At 35.1% G+C, this 19,214-nt stretch overlaps 1 protein-coding gene across 3 annotated transcripts in view; it reads right to left on the reverse strand.

Moving 5' to 3' along the window:
- The window catches only part of LEKR1 (leucine, glutamate and lysine rich 1), a 216,828-nt gene that overhangs the window by 55,577 nt on the left and 142,037 nt on the right, over positions 1-19,214 (reverse strand). For all 3 annotated transcript variants that reach the window (XR_008297893.1, XM_027061551.2, XM_027061550.2), the window contains exon 11: positions 10,766-10,859. Coding sequence is in view for 2 of the 3 variants with exons in the window: in XM_027061551.2 (XP_026917352.1) it covers positions 10,766-10,859 (94 nt within the window). In the remaining variant the exon portion in view is untranslated. The remainder of the gene's footprint in view (positions 1-10,765; positions 10,860-19,214) is intronic.

The raw sequence follows: 19,214 nt of genomic DNA on the forward strand, positions 1-19,214 counted from the left end.
AGCCTCAGAGTCTCTCAAAAAAAGAACAGATGTTTTTCTGAATTCCAGGTACTTACATCCACCTGTCTCCTGCTAGCCAATATCTCAATGAGATATACCAGAGGTGTCTCAAATAAACTGAAGCAGAAACCTTTTTTTTTAATATATGAAATTTATTCTCAAATTGGCTTCCATACAACACCCAGTGCTCATCCCAAAAGATGCCCTCTTCAATACCCATCACCTACCTCCCCCCCCACCCCCCCATCAACCCTCAGTTTGTTCTCAGTTTTTAAGAGTCTCTTATGCTTTGTCTCTCTCCCACTCTAACCTTTTAATTTTCCTTCCCCTCCCCCATGGGTTTCTGTTAAGTTTCTCAGGATCCACATAAGAGTGAAACCATATGGTATCTGTCTTTCTCTGTATGGCTTATTTCACTTAGCATCACACTCTCCAGTTCCATCCACGTTGCTACAAAGGGCCATCTGAAGCAGAAACCTTAATACAACTGTCTCCCCCTGCCCCCGTTTCTTCCCCAGTCCGAACACAGTAACCACAATCCATCTAGTTATTCAGGTCAGTAACTGGGGCATCATTTTTATCTTTCACACCTAACTCGACACCAAGTCCTATTCACCTCCAAAAGATGCCTTGAATTCATTCATTTCTTTTCATTTCCACTCCCGACGCTCTAGTTCTGGCCACTATCACCTCTTTGCTGGCTTCCTTACTGCCACTCCTGCCTCTCTCCAATCTATGACACACACAGCAGGGTGTTCTTTACAAACTATAAACTGGATTATTTTATTCCCTTTTAGTGGTTTCTCAATGCATTACTATAAAATCAAAACTCCTATACATGATTTTCCACTGGGCCACCACCAGCCCATGCAACACTTTTTTGTGAATTGACAAAGCACCCCTTCCTCAGAGGAACACAGCCTCATGCTGAGCAGAGCACTTGGTGAGCAGAGCACTGGCTGGATTCCAGCTCTCTTCTCTCCCTTGGCCTGTACTACTGTGCTGGGCACAAGGCAAACACTGTTTATGGCAGCCCTGAACTTCTCCAACCTGACTTTCACTTTCCCCATTTGATCACAGCCCCGTGCTCCAACCATGTTGGCATAGATGAGTCAAGAGCACATGAAAGGAGGATATCAAGTGCAAAACATTTGAAAAACTCGCAAGGTGTAACTTTAAGAGTTAATAGCTCACAAGATGCCTTGATACTATTAAAAAAAAAAAACAACTAAATAAACACGTTTTGAGAAGCTGAAGAAAAATGTGTGCCAAGGTACTAAAATAGCAAGTGTTCAAAAAATTCCTTGTGTGGCTAATTGGTAGAGTTGAATTGTTATTTTAGGACAAAAAGACATCTTTCAAAATAAGGACTGATTGCTCAAATTAAGAGAACAAAAAGATATCCAGACTAGGTGGGACAGGACAAACTACGAATTAGATGACAGAAAGACTTTAGAAGGACTTTCAAAAAAAATTATTTAAATTAATTATGGGGAAGAGGTCATTTAGGAAACCAGTAGAGTCCCTTGATGAAGATGGAGCATTAAGTACTCAGGGAAGAAAAGAAGGCAGCTGGTGGATTGAATGAGTAGAATGTACTGTTCTGAGGCAGGTAGCAGGGAGATCTTCTTGCTCCTGAACTATTCCTTGGAATGAATACTTATAGGTAAAGAGAAAGAGAGAGAGAGGGAGAGAGAAAGGAAGAAGGGAAAGAAAGAGCATGAAGATAGAAGAGAGCAGAGTGATTTTACTATCACTGATTTGATTTTTAGTTTGCACAACCAGAGAAAGAGAAGCACAGTGACGAGCTTCAGGAGGGATTTCTAAACGTTTAAGGAAGCTTCAAGGCCATCTGAAAGTGTTGACCCTGTAGCATAGAGAGATGATACTATTGGTTCCTTCATAATCTGAATAGTTTGAACAAAATGAGAAGCCCACAAACACAAGGATTTTCTTAAGCCAGTATATTGTCATTGAGAAGATGAATTCATGCCAAATTATCACGTTTATATTTTTTACATATTGATAGAAGCTGTTTAAAATATCCTAGATGAGAGGTTCCTGGGTGGCTCAGTCGGTTGAGTGTCAGACTTCAGCTCAGGTCATGATCTCACTGTGCCTGAGTTCAGGCCCCACGTCAGGCTCTGTGCTGACAGCTCAGAGCCTGGAGCCTGTTTCAGATTCTGTGTCTTCCTCTCACTCTGCCCTCTCCCCACTCATGCTCTATCTCTGTCTCTCTCTCTCTCTCTCTCTCTCTCTCAAAAATAATAAACATTAAAAAAATTAAAATATCCTAGATGAAAATAAATAAATAAATAAATAAATAAATAAATAAATAAAATCTCTTCGATGAAAGAACTTATGCTTATACAAAATAAATGAATTTGGTGATGGTGCTTATATAAAATACAAACTACTTTATATAATAACTAATAGTAATTTTCATAATCACGGGGAAATTCTGATTTCTAAAACAATAGTGCTGCTGGGGATTCACTCAAGGGATACAGGAGTGCTGATGCGTAGGGGCACTTGCACCCCAATGTATATAGCAGCACTTTCAAAAATAGCCAAATTATGGGAAGAGCCTAAATGTCCATCAACTTACGAATGGATAAAGAAGATGTGGTTTATATATACAATGGAATACTACTTGGCAATGAGATCTGGCCATTTGTAGCAACATGGATGGAACTGGAGAGTATTATGCTAAGTGAAATAAGTCAGTCAGAGAAAGACAGATACCATATGTTTTCACTCATATGTGGATCCTGAGAAAATTAACAGAAGGCCAGAGGGGGAGGGGAAGGGGGAAAAAAAAGTTACAGAGAGGGAAGGAGGCAAACCATAGGAGACTCTTAAATACTGAGAACAAACTGAGGGTTGGTGGGGGTGGGGGAGAGGGGAAAGTGGGTGATGGGCATTGAGGAGGGCACCTGTTGGGATGAGCACTGGGTGTTGTATGGAAACCAATTTGACAATAAATTATATAAAAAGATAAAATAAAACAAAAGCATGAGTAATATATGAGCTCAAGAGTTACATAAAGAAAATAAATTGCTATCTGTGTACACATTACAGGTTTGAATTTTTCTGCTTTTTATTTATCCATATCCCCCGTTAGCTCAAACTCTATCTCCTTGGTGAAGGCTTCCTGATGATTCCAGGGGCTTCCCGATGATTCCATTCTGAGTATGTTGTTTTTAAATTCCTTTTGTATTTGTGTTGATATGCATTATTAGTATAACACCTGTGTCTAATACTGATGTTCAAAATACCATCTTTTCACTATTTTCCAAGTGAGTTATTTCTGGTTGATTCTGAGATAATTTTCCGTCAATGGAGCCAAATAGCATATTGTAACATAATCACTCATTACTGACAATCCCTATAAAAGCAAGGGAATTTCAGATGCCAAAGGAGAAATTAGGTCATTTGTTTATATTTGATGTATCTACATAATTTTTAAAAATATATCTCCTATAAATAAATTTTACTATGTTCTAAAAGTTAAAACAAATGCTGGTTGAAAACTAATAACTCATTATTTATGAACTGACTACTGAATAAATATATTGTAAAAGTAGATGATTATTCAAATACCCAGACTTTGCAGTAAAAAAACAATGCCAAGGAATAGAATATATATTGAAGCCTGTCAGAAACTGTAAACCCAGGATGAAAGGAGGGAATATTCTCTTAGCATCAATACCAGGTAGGATGGCTACTTATATTAGCTCATTTAATTCTTACAACATATAATAATAATAACATAATAATTATTATTCCCACTATCTAGATTACAAAATAGATTCAGAGAGGTTAAGAACCATCACCAAGATCATAGAGCTACTACAAAGGTGGAGAGGTATGCACACTTATTTATTTCTGGTAGACCCCATGGTTCAGCATGTTTTGTTTTTCCATGTAGCCTGTCTCCCCACACATCTACATAGCGTAGTGATAAAGGGAATGGACTTGGTATTTATTTAGTTTTGAAATATTTGGTGATCTTTCCAGATAACTTTTTGTTAATAAATTCTAATTTAATTCCACTGTGGTCAGAAAAAATACTTTGTATGTTTTGAATCTTTTTAAAGTTACTGAGAGTTATTTATGCTCCAGAATATGATCTATTTTAATAAATGCCCTATGTGCACTGGAGAAGAATATGTATTCTGTTGTTAAGTGGAGAATTTTATAAAAATCAATTAGGTCATGTTTATTAAAAGTGTTGTTCAATATATCTCTTAAAAATAAATAATTATAAAAATTATTATACTACTTTACATACTATATATCTTTACTAATTTTCTAGATATTTTTATACCAATTATTATTGAGAGAGGGCTATCATTGACATCTCTTATCTAATTTTGGATTTGTCTATTTCTCCTTGCTGTTCTGTCAAATTTTTCTTAATTTTAAAATTAATTTAAAAATTATTAGGTGAATAAATATCTAGGATTATTATGTCCTCTTGGTGAACTGATGATCTCTTTAATAATATGAAATCAACTTCATGATCCCTGCTAATATTCAAAATATTCTAATATCTTTGCTTTGAAATTTACTTCATAAATATAATACATATATTTACATATATGTAATATACATAAATAAATATAAGCAGATACGTAAATATAAACATAGTTCTAGCTTTCTTTTGATTTGTGTTAGCATATATTTTGTGTTATGCATCCTTTATTTTAACTTACTTAAGACATTTCTTTGTATTAAAGTGTATTTTGTTGGAGGGAAAATACAGTAGAGTCTTGCATTTTTATCAAACATGACAATCCTATCATTTAATGGGGATAGTTAGGCCAGGGCTCTGCAAACTATGGCCCACTGACTAAATTCAGCCATGCCCATTCATTTGTATATTGTCTATGGCTGTTTTTAAGCAACAATGGGCAGAGTTGAGCGGTCGCAACAGACAGCCTATGCCCCACAAAGCAAAGATATTTATTAACCAGTCCTTTATAGAAAAAGTTTGCTCCCAGTTTAGATGACTTACATTTAACTTGATTATTGATATGATTAGCTTTAAATCTATTTTGTTATATGCTACTTGGCCCATCTCATCTCTTTTCCTTTTCCTTTTTTCTTTTTTTTGTCTTCTTCTGACTTAAGGTTTTTTTTTTTTTTTTAAATTCAATTTTATTTCCTTTGCTGGTTTGTTAGCTATAATTCTTTTTCTATTTCTGTGGTTGCTTTAGAATTTATAGAATACATCTTTAACTTAATGCAGTCTATCTTCTAGTGATTTATCATGTCATGTATTGAATTAAGAATCTCACAACAATATACTTCCATTTTTCCCTTCTTAGACATTGTGTTATTTTTGTAATATATGTTGCTTCTATGTGTTATAACTCTCACATAAGGTTGTTAATATTTTTGTTTCAAAGTTAATTATATTTTAAAGAAATTCATATAATTAAAAGACTCATATATTTATCCACATTAGAAGGTCCAATCTGCCATCAATACCGTTTCTGATATACTACATTCCTTTGTGTGGATCCATATTTCCATGTGGTATAATTTTTCTTTTGACCAAAGGCCTTCTTTTAACATTTCTCATAGTGTGGGTGTGCTGGTGATATATTTGCTCAGCTTTTTCATTTCTGAATGTCTATTTCATCCTCATATTTGAAAGATATTTTCACTTTGTTCGGAATTCTAGATTGGCAGCATGCACCCCCAGGCCCCTCATTCTTCCAGTACTTTCAATCCCACCTTCCTCTTGCTTATATTGTCTTTGATGAAAAAACTGTTGTCATCCTCACCTTTGTTCCTCTCTATATAATATGTCTATTATTCTCTGGTTGTTTTTAAGATTTTCTTTTTATCACTATTTTGAGCAATTAGATTATAATGTTCCTTGGTGTGCTCGAGGTTTGTTGAGCTTCTTGCATGTGTGGGTTTATAGTTTTCATTAACTCTTAAATTTTTCAGCCATTATTTCTTTAAGTATTTTTTCTGTCCTTTCGTCTCTTTCTTGTCCTTTGGGGATTCCAAATATGCATATATTAGTCCATTTAAATTTGTCTCATAGCTCCCTGATGTTCTTGTTTGTTTGTTTTGAGTTTTCTATTTTTGTTTCAATTGCTGTGTGTTCAATTTCACTAAACTTTTCTTTTGAAAGGTCTAATCTGATATTAATCCCATCTAGTGTACTTTTCATCTTAGATATTGTTCTTTTCATCTCTAGAAGTTCATTTTAGATCTTTTTTATATCTCCCATATCTCTACTTAACATGATCAATTTTTCCCCCAGATTTTGGACAAATGGAATCCTGTTATCATAACTGTTTTAATGTCTTTGTCTGCTAATTCTAATACCTGTGCCTTTCTAAGTCAGTTTTTATTAATTGATTTTTCTCTCATTATGAGTTACTCTCATTATGAGTTTTCCTGTTTTGTTTGTTTGTTTTGTTTTGTTTTGAATGGCAACTTTTGATTGAATGCCAGGCATTGTAAATTTTACCTCATTAGATGCTGAATATTTCTGTATTCCTATGAATATTATTGAACTCTGTTGTGGGATGCAGTTAAGTTTATTGGAATCACCGTGAGTTTTTTAGTTCTTCCTTTGAAAATTGTTAGGCAGGATCAGCTCAGCATTTAGTCTAGGGCTAATTTTTCCTTACTGCTGATGCAAAACTCTTCTGAGAACTTTACCCAGTGCCCTATAAATTATAAGTTTCCCAGTCTGGCCATGTGTAAGCATTTGGTACTCCCCTTTAGTCTTTTCATGGGTCTTTCTCTGCCTTTGAGTAGTTTCCCCACACATATGCATTAACCATGGATATACTTTATGGGAACTCTTCGTAGATCTCCAGCATTATTTCTGTGTGCAGCTTTCCCCTGAGAACACTACCCTGTGAATTCTAGCCACCTTGATCTCTCAGGTCTCCTCAACTCGAAGAATCTGCCAAACTACCTAGATTCACACTTCCTGTATTGTGGCCTTAAATTTCTTTCAAGGAACGAAGTCTGGGCAATCACAGAATTCACCTCATTTGTCTCTCATCTATAAGAATCATTGTTTGATATCTAGTGTCTTCAAACCATTGTTTTCTATCTTTTTCCCAATGGTTTACTTGTTTAGGAGGGAGGGTAAATCTGGTTCCTGCTAGTTCATATAGGTCAAATGCAGAAGTTTTTGCATTTTGTATTTAGCTCTCATCCCCCACCCTGCCCAGGTTTGTATCGGTTCTCATTTCCTGGCTATATAACCTTGGCAACTTACATAAATTCTCTGAGCCTTATTTTTTTCCATGTGCAAATGGGAATAATAATTTTATAATAATTAAAATTACATTTATGGAAAGCATTGAGCACCAGGCCTAGCATATAGTAAACACTCTAGTTAATGGAGACTATTTTTATTATCCTGATTAAAGGTTTAAGTCATATGATATTTGCAGGCTATTCCAGATCTAAAATTTTATGATTTCATTAATTCAATTTTGAAAATTACACGGTATAATTTTAAAAATTAAAGTGTGCTCTCACTATTGTTTTTAGTCATATATTTATAACGCATAAATGAAAACTGATATTTTTATGACAAGTTCATCCCTGTACATTTTGTTATTTTATAAGCGATCCTTTTAAATTTCATTAATAGTACACAAAAACACATTAGGAATTATTCAGCCATTTGGCTCTTCTATTTGAAGAACCTGGTATTTTTTTGGTTTGCCCTTTGATGCTGGAATTGCCTACTTCTTGAGGTAAACTACCCCCCTCCCTTGGGTTTTCACTATTAATCAGTTGCTCAGCCAGGAGGTAAGGTTCTGTTTGTTTGTTTGTTTGTTTTAACTATTGGGTTATATCAAGTTCTTCTTCAAAATAGACGAGCCAAATGGCTGAATAATTCCTAATGTGTTTTAGTGTACTACGAATGAAATTTAAAAGGATAGCTTATAAAATAACAAAATGTACAGGGATGAACTTGTCATAAAATATTGGGTTTTAAATGCTTTAGGTACTATTTAAAATGAGGTCAATGGTAATACAATTCTAAAATGTTCCTAAATGTGATGATATCTTAGTAATAATCTAAGAAAATATTTGGTTGGAATTTGTTTATTGCACTACAAAGTAATAGTCAATACATGACTATCACTTAATGTCAGCACTCTGGCTATAGGAAATTTCTTAATTACAGAAGTTTTAACTGAAACGTAACAACACTGTTAACTTGGAACCAATTTTAAATGTTCACCATACACAATAATTTATTTTCTTCACATCAAAGAATACTTGAAATAAACAAAAATCTATGGCAATTGGTAAATATACAGTTATTTTAAAATGTGCCATCTTCGTTGCATAGCAACTATTGATTCTATTATGTGCTTTTTACATACTCTAAAATAATTAAGCAGAGGCACAAATTGCTATCTACTCTTTTTGAATGCCAAAAGCACTTAAGTTATGAAGTTTATTCTAATATGTGTATTATATATTTGTAAAGGGAACATTTCATTCCTACACAAAGGCACAGTGACCCAAGAAAGAGATGACAGTGTCATAGTAGTGATTCTCCTTTCTCATGAGAGGACTTTTAGGGAACTTTTTATTCATAGTCTCAATAACTAACACAGCCAAGACCTAATTATCATTCCTTGGCTTTACTGGTCTGGATCTGGATTTACTGCCAAGCTAAATTATAAGATTTATTAATAAGAAGTCATGTCCTCTCAACAAAATGAAATGCCCATTTATATCATAGAAAATTATACATGCCAAAATATGTCTATGATACAATTAATTTATGAGAATGATATCATGGTCTCAGTAGGAACTTAGAAAATCTTACATAGGTTTATTTGCATCATCAAATTAACAGCATGAAGCAAGATCATAATACTTTATATGATCAGATGCTAACACTAACTTGGTCTACTTGTGTTAGCACCTCATGGACAGGGTACAGTAAGAAGCAGTATAAGAAGAGATCATAAATGCAGAGACTTCTACAGTATATTGTATTTGAAAGTCCTTCAGGGGTGTGACCAAGGAGATAAAGAACTTCTATACAAGCAAAGGCTGGAAGGTTCACTCTATCGGTCTAAGAGGAGCTCAGGCATTTGAGGGAAGGGAAGAATCTGTGAATCTCTATTCACACTAATTCCGTCAGTGAAAGTTCTGCATCAAAAAGATGAGATGTTTACAATATCTCTTCATACATACTGCCAAATTGCTCCCAAAGGGTTGCTGTAACTTTCAGCCCGTTGAACAGTGAGTATGAAAGATTACCTTACTAGACTTTGCCACAATGCCAAAACCACTCTGTCAACTGGATGGGTAAAAAAAAATCTCTCATTGTTTTAATTTGCCTTTTTTGGATTGCTGGTTAGGTTGATCATCTTTTTTGTATTTTTAAACATGGGTTGGTAAGGATGGAGGAAGTGACTAAGAATAGCCAATTGAGTACCCCAAGACTAATAAAAATTCAAAAAATGTGGGCTTTAGGAGATGGAAAAGAAAAAGCCCATACTTCAAAATAAGAATGAGCCACTTAGAGCAACCATTAGTCCATTCTTAAGTTTTAATTGTTGCCTCTCTGGAGCTGTTGTTCTAGTGATCATTTCTCTTACAGCCTGAGTGTGCTATCCCTGAGGGACAAGGGAAGTGAGATTCATATGTAGAGGGCCAGTAATGCCTGTGTATGGCCAACTGAGTAAATACTGGAAATGAAAGTGAAAAATTTAGATCTTATCTGAGCCAGCAATGATATCTAAAGGGTCTAAGTTTGGTGGATGGTAGAGTGAAGAGTCCAGGTGGAGATGTTAGTTTGAATGTAGTCACTGCTTATTGCTTGAAGTTACAAGTTATAGGGTCTGGTCACCAAGGAGAAGAATCTGATATAACCAAACAGGTTGTCGGGGCTTAAGTCAAGCAATCTGAATTTCAGTAGCTAGCTCTAGTACTAGATGCAAATTTATAATGGTATCAAAAAACCAAGGATGAAGGCTAGTGCTAGGGATAGGTATCAGTTGGGCAAGAGAAAGAGTTGGAAAGGCTTCAGGACATTGTTCAGGATAAGGTCCAGGGATCAATCAAGGAGTATCAGAAGTTTATGACAGGGAGATCATGGTTATAGTCTCAATGACTAGAGTTGTACATGGCCTGAGAAGATAGGGACCAACAATTTTTAGAATATTATTTGAATTCCTTAAAATTATTAAAGTAATACATATTTATTACTGAAACTTTGAAAAATTTAGAGAAGTCCAAAGCCAAAAATCAATGCATTTTTCAATCCTCTAAGAGAAAATATTTTCCTTATAAAGAGTGAGCTAAATACTTTCCTTTTACTTTGCCAAAAGTTCATAACTGAGTAATCTTGTCATTTTCCATTCTCTTACATTATCTTCTTAAAAGCAGAGAAATTACAAGAATGAATTAATATTCCCGTGCTTTTAAGGATGTGGTCAAAGGCAGATTCTGTCACTTTACAGGAAAAAGGTAAAATATTTGAAAATAAAAATTAAACTTTTACATGAGAACTAGGGGCCATCTTAATTTTACAAGTTTTAAAATTCTGTTCTTACCTTTTTATTTCCTATTATGTTGTCTAGTATTATGGAAAAGACACACATTATAAGTATGTTTGGCCTAGGAAATTCCAGAAGGAATCAAAATGTGCATAGAAGCAAAGATATCCGGAATAGTCTCCTGGCAAACAGAATTTTGAAAAAGCAAATAAGACACATGCTGATGAAAGTTACATTATTGTTACCTTCTCTCTCCAGTTGTCATCATTCAGCAGCTTCTGTCTAAGGGTTTCCTGCAGCTGCTCGATGCTTTTCTGATGTGAAATCAGCATTAATTCCCTGAAAACCATAAACCCAACAAATGAATCAAGACTCACCCTGACACTCTTCCTAAATTGTAGTTCCTGGCTCAGAGAATACTATTTCACAACTTAGTCTGTTTATTCTCTTTAACAATTATAAATACTACCATTAGATAATATTTTAACCATTCACAGAAATTTACAAACACTGCATACAAGGTAAGTATTTCATCAGTATTTTTCTCCTAATTTTTGCTTAATAAGTTATGTTATTATTTTTGCATGAAATAGTAACAACATATGTGGAGTCATAAATATAATAAAACATCACACATCATGGTTCCAAAGTTTACGACTAAATTCTAACACTAAACGATATTTTGTTTCCTTAAAAAAAGAAAATATGTTGGGATATGCCATAAAATCAACACATATTGGTAGTTCTTGCTAGATTTATTTTTCTTTTACCTGTCTCAAGTACTGATAGGAACAAACCAAATTAAGGAGAGGGTAGTGTGTGAGAAATGGTATAGTACAAAACATATTAGAAAATTGGAAACAAAAAACATTTTAATATTTTAATCCATATAAATGGACCTTTTTAAAAAAAAATTATTAGAGAGAGAGTCAGCAAGCAGAGAAGGTGGCAGAGAGAGAGGGAGACAGAGAATCCCAAGCAGGATCCATGCTGTCAGCACAAAGCCCAACGTGGGGACTGAACCCATGAACCATGAGATCATAACCCAAGTGGAAACTAAGAGTCGTACACTTAACCAACTGAGGCACCTAGGCGCCCCCATATGAATGGCTCTTAAAGCTTAGTTCATAATCCTCTGGGTGGAGGTAAGAGCAAAAGATTCATAAGAGCTTTTTTTTTTAATGTTTATTCTTGAGAAAGAGACAGAGTATGAGCAGAGGAGAGGCAGAGAGAGAGGGAGACACAGAACTGGAAGCAGGCTCCAGGCTCTGAGCTGTCAGCACAAAGCCTGATGTGGGGCTCAAACCCAGGAACCATGAGACCATGACCTGAGCCGAAGTCGGACACTTAACTGACTGAGCCACCCAGGTGCCCCATAAGAGCATTTCACAGGGAGGGGCACTGAAATTAAGTCTTTGGATATCACTAGTGGCAAAACTGCACCTGTTGATTAGGGTTCCTTCCCTTTTTTAGAATCATGACCTTCCTTAGTTTCCATACAGATGATTCTTCTCCATTGCTTATTCCTCTTTCTAATCTCTTTGTTTTCCATCATCACCCTGTTCCTTTTAGTTCTGACTCCTTTCTCAAAACTGTGACTTTCATTTATTACTACCTGTTGGACATCGCCACACTAATGATCCATTAACAACCAGATACATCAAAAAAACAAATTCACCATCACCTGCTGCAATCTTGCTTTTCTTTTTGACTTCTGAAAATCTTCAGGAGTCCAAATCTTTGGTTTGAAATCTCTGAGTTCTCTCTGACTCTTGCTTCTCCATGTTCTACTACATCCATTCAAGACCAAATTCTATATTTTACTTCCTGAGTGCACCTCAAACTATTTCCTCTCTTTCTTTCCCACCAACAACTGCCTTGTTAAGGTTCTTGACTTTATCTCTCACCTATAGTATTATTACAGACCTTCAATCTATGTCTTGTTTTCTTTTCTAGTCTCACTCTTACAATATTATCACATGTTTTTTACCATAATAAAAATAGTGCCCACATTTCTAGGCTAGAACATTTTAAGGACACAAGCATAAGAAGACATGTTTGACTTGGTAACCAGGATAATGAGTATCATTTAAGGGAAGCAGATTGAAAAAAAAAAAAAAAAGCTCCCAGACTTCTCTTTCCAGAAGTATGTTGGACTAGGTACCTTGACAACTTTCCTACTTAAAATAAGTAAACATTTTTTGAGGTGGGGGGCACAAGTGGGTGAGGGGGCAGAGAGAGAATCCCATGAGAGGCAGAGGGAGAATCCCACAAGGGGCATGGAAAGCAGGGGGGAGAGAGAGAGAGAGAGAGAAGCGGGGTTCACCCAAAATGGGGCTCATGGTTTTTTTTTCCTGAAACAGGGCTCGTGCTCACCCAAAGTGGGGCTTGTGTTCACCTGAAGCAGGGCCCAAGCTCACCCGATGCAGGACTCAAACTCACAACTGTGAGATCATGACCTGAGCTGAAGTCAGATGCTTAACCGACTGAGCCACCCAGGCGCCCAATTAAACATTTTTTAACTTCTGAAAAAATCTTTAAATTCATCAGTGAGCCGGACAAAATGTGGGAAGGATGCGGAGAACAAAACTCAAGTGAAAGAACAGAAGGATATGAGTAGAAACCTATTGAAATATGAATAAACTGTAGTTTAGTTAATTATCAACAATTAGCTAAATGTATTACACCAATGTTAGTTTCTTAGTTTTTACAGATGTGTCATGGTTATAAAAAATGGGCCAAGGAGAAACATAAACCCTCTCTGTACTGTCTTTGTAACTTTTATATAAATATAAAACTATTCCAAACTAAACCTTAAAAAAGTGAAGCAAAAGGAAGAACCCCCAACTATAAGTAGAGCATTGAAAGCAACTCTCACCTTGAAGGTACTTTCCAAATCTGATGAACTTGAGCTTTAAATTTCACAGCCATGAAGGGCTCAAGAGAGAAGAGTCTACCAGTAAACTCACCTGCATAAAGCTGCATCTCAAAGAGCTGCATGTGTAACATATGTGTGAAATTCACACCTAGCATGTGTAAAATTCAAATAACATCTCTCAAGGTACAAAAGGAAAATTACTGGTTTTGAATATGGGTGCTAGGTAGAGGGAAAGATACATATCTCTCACAAGAATCTGTAAACACAAACTAACCCTAATGCAGGTTTGTATTGTGAATTCATACTACCTGAGTGGCTCAAAGAGCTTCACGTTGAAAAGATATTTTATAGTGGTAATAGGTTAACTTTGCCTCCAGATGCCTGGTAGGAAAAACAGGTAGGAAAAACACTGATATTTTCAGGAGCAATCTATCTTCAATCTGGGACTCAAAGATTTTCTACAGATAAAGAGTCAAAATCTATGAGATCATAATTTTTTTTAAGAAAAATCACAAAACTGTAAAAGAAAAAAAAAGCCAGTAAGAGAAAGAGTAAGACATAATGGCAGCATAATTAAACTCATACTTTGTAAAGTTTTGAATTTTCAGATACAGAATATAAAATCAGATGTTCAAAGAAATAAAGGATTGATTTAAATGACTAATGAAATATGAAAAAGAACCCAATCCAACTTGAAGAAATTAAAAATATAATAATCAAAATGAAAAACAGTGCATGGTCCTGTAGCAGATTATTCACAGCTAAAAAAACGAAGTAATACACTAAAAGGGAGATTTAAAGAAATTATATAGAGTGCAGTACAGGAAGTGGAAAATATAAAAGAGAAGTTGATATATGGTGGATAGAGTGAAAGATCTAATATATATCTATTCATTATTCAGAAAGAGAGAAAAGGGGGAAGAAGCAATTTTGGAGGGGAATATTCCAGATTGATGAAAAACACTAACACACAAATCTAGGAAACTCAATGGATTCCAAGCAAGATAAATAAAAATAAATCTCCCATCTGGGCATCTGGTAGTGCACTTGAAGAACATCAAAATTAAAGAGATCTTAAAAGAAGCAAGAGAAAAAAAATCCATTATCTTCAAAGGAGCCCATTCTCCAACACAAACAAAGGAAGTCAGACAGCAAAATAATATGTTCAAAATCTTATGAGAAAAGAACCACCAACTAAAGTTGGGTACCCAGCAAAGCTATCTTTCAGAATGAGACTGAAATAAAATATGCTCAGACAAAATTGGAGGGTTTACTACCAGCTAAAGGACCTTTAACTAAAGAACCTTCTAAAGAATATGCTTTACAGGAAGAGATAAGATCTCAGAAGGAAGGTGAGGTATGCAAGAAGAGATGGTAAGCAAAGAAACTGGCAAACTCCGATGCAAGGAAGACTTCTTGGGCACGTGATCAAGACGGTTGTACAGGGCCCAATTTCAGAAGGGGGTCCTGTGCTTCGGATTTAATGCTTTATGGTCACTCTCAAGAAATTCTTAGTAATTTTATCTTTAAATTTGTGTTTTATGTGAGGTCTGATGGGACAACTGAGCATGTACCAAGGTCATGGAGCTTTGGCTCACATATAGTTGTACCTCCTGCCACCTCCCTGCCTCTCCGGGATGGTTCTCCAGCCCCTGCTCCTCAGCCTTTGCCCAGAATCTGCTGCCTTCCTCTGCTTTGAGTGTGGGCCCAGGCTGAGGCACTGGTATGGGGAGAGTGGGGGTTGGCCACCCTGGGCACAGGGTGCTTATGAAAGCCTGCATCCACTCCACGATTTCCCCATGCCCATGGGAGCACAACATTCAATAGTCATCAAGAAAACACCATGTCAGATTGAAAGAGAGACTGTGAAGGCAGGGACAAAGCTTCTTTGTAGCTTTTTGAACAAGAGCCCCACATTTTCATTTTGTACTGGGTCCTGAAAATTATGTAGCCAGCCCTGCGTGTAGGTAATTGTAAGCAAATATCTATATAAAAATAATAGTTTTGAATATGTATAATTAGTGGGGCTAACAAAAGGATAGAATTAGAACACTAGACAAGACTACATACTGTATGTCAGGATTCCAACAGTAAGAACTCAAGTGTTCTTTGGTCTTTGAATGATTCAAGGGGAGTTTGAGATATTAATTTTAGACTTTATTAAGTATGTATGGTAAAATTTCAAAAGTAAACACTAAAAGAATAGAAATAGAATATACCATTAGATGAAAAGCACAAAGAAAATAAACAAAACTCCAACAATACCCCTCCATCCAAAGGCCCCAAAGGTAGAAACAGTGCAGAAAAAAAAGTGAAAAAATGAAAGTTTAAAGTAACAATGATAGTAATGGTAAATAAATTAAACTCATAAGTTAAAAAAGAGAAACAGACTTGATCAACAAACAAACCTGAGCTATATATTCTTTATAAGAGACATTCCTAAAACATAAGGACATGGAAAGATTTCCTTATTATTATTATTATTGTTTTGGAAAAGATGTAACAGGGAAATATTAAAAGAAAAGAAGTATGCAATTATATTGATATCAGACAGGGTAAACTTTAAGACAAAATCATTCTGGGCTTATAATAATAACAGGTTAATTCACCATAAATAGTCTAAATTTATATGCACCTGTTAAAACAACCTCAAAATATATAAAGCAAAATTTATAGGACTGTAAGGAGAAATTGTCAAAACCATACTATAGTGGTAGATTTCAATACAGGTCCATCAGATTGTAAGTCTGTCTCTGGGGCCATCATAAAAAGCCACAGAAATGTATACCACACAACTCCAGGCTATTATGTGAGTGGCCTTCCTGTAATGTGTAATGCAGCAACCCAAGGTCAAGCAGAAAAATAATTCAATAAAAATAGAGGATTTTAACAATGCAAATAAGATTGGTTTAAGGTGTGTATGTATATATATATATATATATATATATATATATATACACAAATTGTTTATATATAAATTGGTTATATATATATATATATAATTGGTTTAAGGTGTGTGTATATATATATATATACATATATATATATATAAATAAACCCAATTAGTAGAAAAACACACAATTATTTTCCAGTTCACATGGAATTGATTACATCCTAGGCCAGAAAGTAAATTGCAGCAAATTTCAAACAACTGTTGCCCAATTAACCTGATATAGTTCAATATGGTAGCCACTTGCCAGATGTAGCTTCTAAGCACTTAAAGTGTAACTGGTTCAAATAAGGATGTACCTAAATTTAAAATGCACACCAGATTTGAAATCTATGATATCTGTGATAATTTTTAAAGATGATTACATATTTAAACTATAATTTGGATATAGTGAGCTAAGTAAAATATATTAAGATAGATTTTACCTGTTTTTCATGTAATGTGGCAATTAAAAAGTTTTAAATTACATATGTGTTTCACTTTATACTACTGAACAGCACTGTTACAATCCATATTCTCAGAAAACAAACCCCCATAATAAAAGATATGTAAAATATGTCCACGTATTTGGCAATTAAAAAATGTATTTCTGAATTACTCATGGGTCAAGTAAAAAAATCATAACTGATATTTCAAAATACTTAGAATTGGACAATAATGAAATTGCTATATATCAGAACTTACAGAATACAGATAAAACAGGAAGGATACTGTGGTATACTTTAGAATACAGATGCAGAAATGAATGCTTTTCAACTACATGTACCATAATGGACAAATCCTAGAAACATAATCTTGAGCACAAAGTAAAAAAAACATTGGGTAATACATGATTTTATTTCTATGAAGATAAAATATATGCAAAGTCTAACTTTTTAAAGGAATATAAACATACTATGTTACTTGGTAAAAATATAAAGTGAAGCAAAGAAACATCAGGTTTTATCTGTAGGTTTTTATAGACGTTCTTTATCCATTTGAGGAAGTTCCCTTCTATGCCTAGTTTGTTGAGAACCACAAAATCCAAGTTGGTGTTTTCCTCTGGGGAATGGGGCACTGTAAGTGGAATTGGGGAGAAGCACAAAGGGACTTCAAAGCTAATGGTAAGGTTCTTTTTCCTAAACTGTGAGTGGTTGATACATAGATGTTCATTGTATTACTTCTTTATACTTTATACCTATGTTAACCTTCTTTGTAGCTACTCAATATTTATAAAAACACTATTAGTGATAAAGCCTGAGCACAGTGTAGACTCAGTATGCAGAGGAAAAGGAATCAAACGGTAAGACTAAGGTGAAGGAACGGGCAGGTGACTAGTAGGGTGAGGTTTACTATCAGCTATGCACACTACGGACAAGGGACAGAGGTGAATTAGGAAGGCAGGATCCCTGTCCAAATGGTGCTCAAAATCCAGTAATGTAAAAGGAAGATTTATCTTTCAAAGTGTGGGGTGCACCCAGAAGATTCTGATGCTTGCTTAGCAATCTCTAAGCTGAAGCAGAAGAAACAAAGAATGAGGACAGCAAAAGATTACATTAAAAAGGTCATTTGTTCTCAGTCCTTAAGAGTCTCTTATGGTTTGCCTCCCTCTCTGTACTTTTTTTTTTTTTTTGTGATGGGAATTGAGGAGAGCGCTTGTTGGGATGAGCACTGTGAGGTGGTGTATGGAAACCAATTTGACAATAAATCATATTTTAAAAAAATAAATAAAATCTCTGGAAAGCTAAAAAAAAAAAACCAAAAAACAAAAAAACAGCTCATTTGTGGCTTTCTTCCAAATATGTGGACATTCCTGTCTCCCTTACAGACTCATCTTCCTGTACTTGTCATTTAAATGTTCGTGTTCCTCAGCACTTTTTCCTCTCAATTCTTTCCCTACATGATCTTATCCATTCGTATGCTTGAAATGCACTCTAGATGCTGACAATTCCCAAATTTTATTCTGTTGCTCAGATCTATTCTCTGAGTATCTGACTCATGAATCCAACTCACCATCTGACTACTCTATATTTCAGAGACATCTCAAACATATCTGTAACTCAGAGGCTTAAAGTACTAGAGTATATTTTTGCTCATGTTATGTGTCATCTGCTACTCTGCTCCACATGGTTTGTCCCAGGATATAGCGCAAGGAACAACTCTTAACCCAGGAATGCTATTTTTCGTGGCAGATGGAAAAGAAAAATCTCCAAAACATTGGATTTGTTAAGTCTTCTACTCAGAATTGGTGCATTCTCTCACATTTCAGTGGCAAAAACAAGTTAAGTGGCCAACTCTGGTGGCAGTCAGGCGTGGATAGTATAAGACCTCCCACCGGGAGGTGCACACGGGGTAGAGCCTCTCCATCACAACTCGGAAATCCCCCTGGAAGCCACTGTGAGGATCTCTACCCTGGAGGTGGGGCATATCCCTTCTTAGATGGTGGTTCATTTTTACTGCTGAATAGTATTTTATTGTATTGACACACCACAATTTTAGATTTTAAATTTAGATCTATGATATATTTTGGATTTATACATATTTCATAGTATGAAGCAAATTTCATTTTTTTGTACGTGCATATACAATTGTTCCAGCACCAACAGTTTCAAAATACTATCCTTTCTCCAATGAACTGTTTTGGTAGCCATGTAGTAAACCAATTAACCATATATGTGTGCCTATTTCTGGGTTCTCTATTCTGTTCCACTGATGTATTTGTCTTTCTTAAGACTAATACCACACTGTCTTGAGTATATTTGTAGCTTTACAAGAAGTCTTGAAGTCAGACACTGACTTTGATCTTTTGACTATTCAGTTTTTTTTTTCAAAAAAACTGATTTTTGGTTATTTGATTTGGTTATTGATTTGATTTGGTTATTGATTT

Source organism: Acinonyx jubatus, chromosome C2 (genome assembly GCF_027475565.1).
Source record: "Acinonyx jubatus isolate Ajub_Pintada_27869175 chromosome C2, VMU_Ajub_asm_v1.0, whole genome shotgun sequence".
NCBI lineage: Eukaryota > Metazoa > Chordata > Mammalia > Carnivora > Felidae > Acinonyx > Acinonyx jubatus.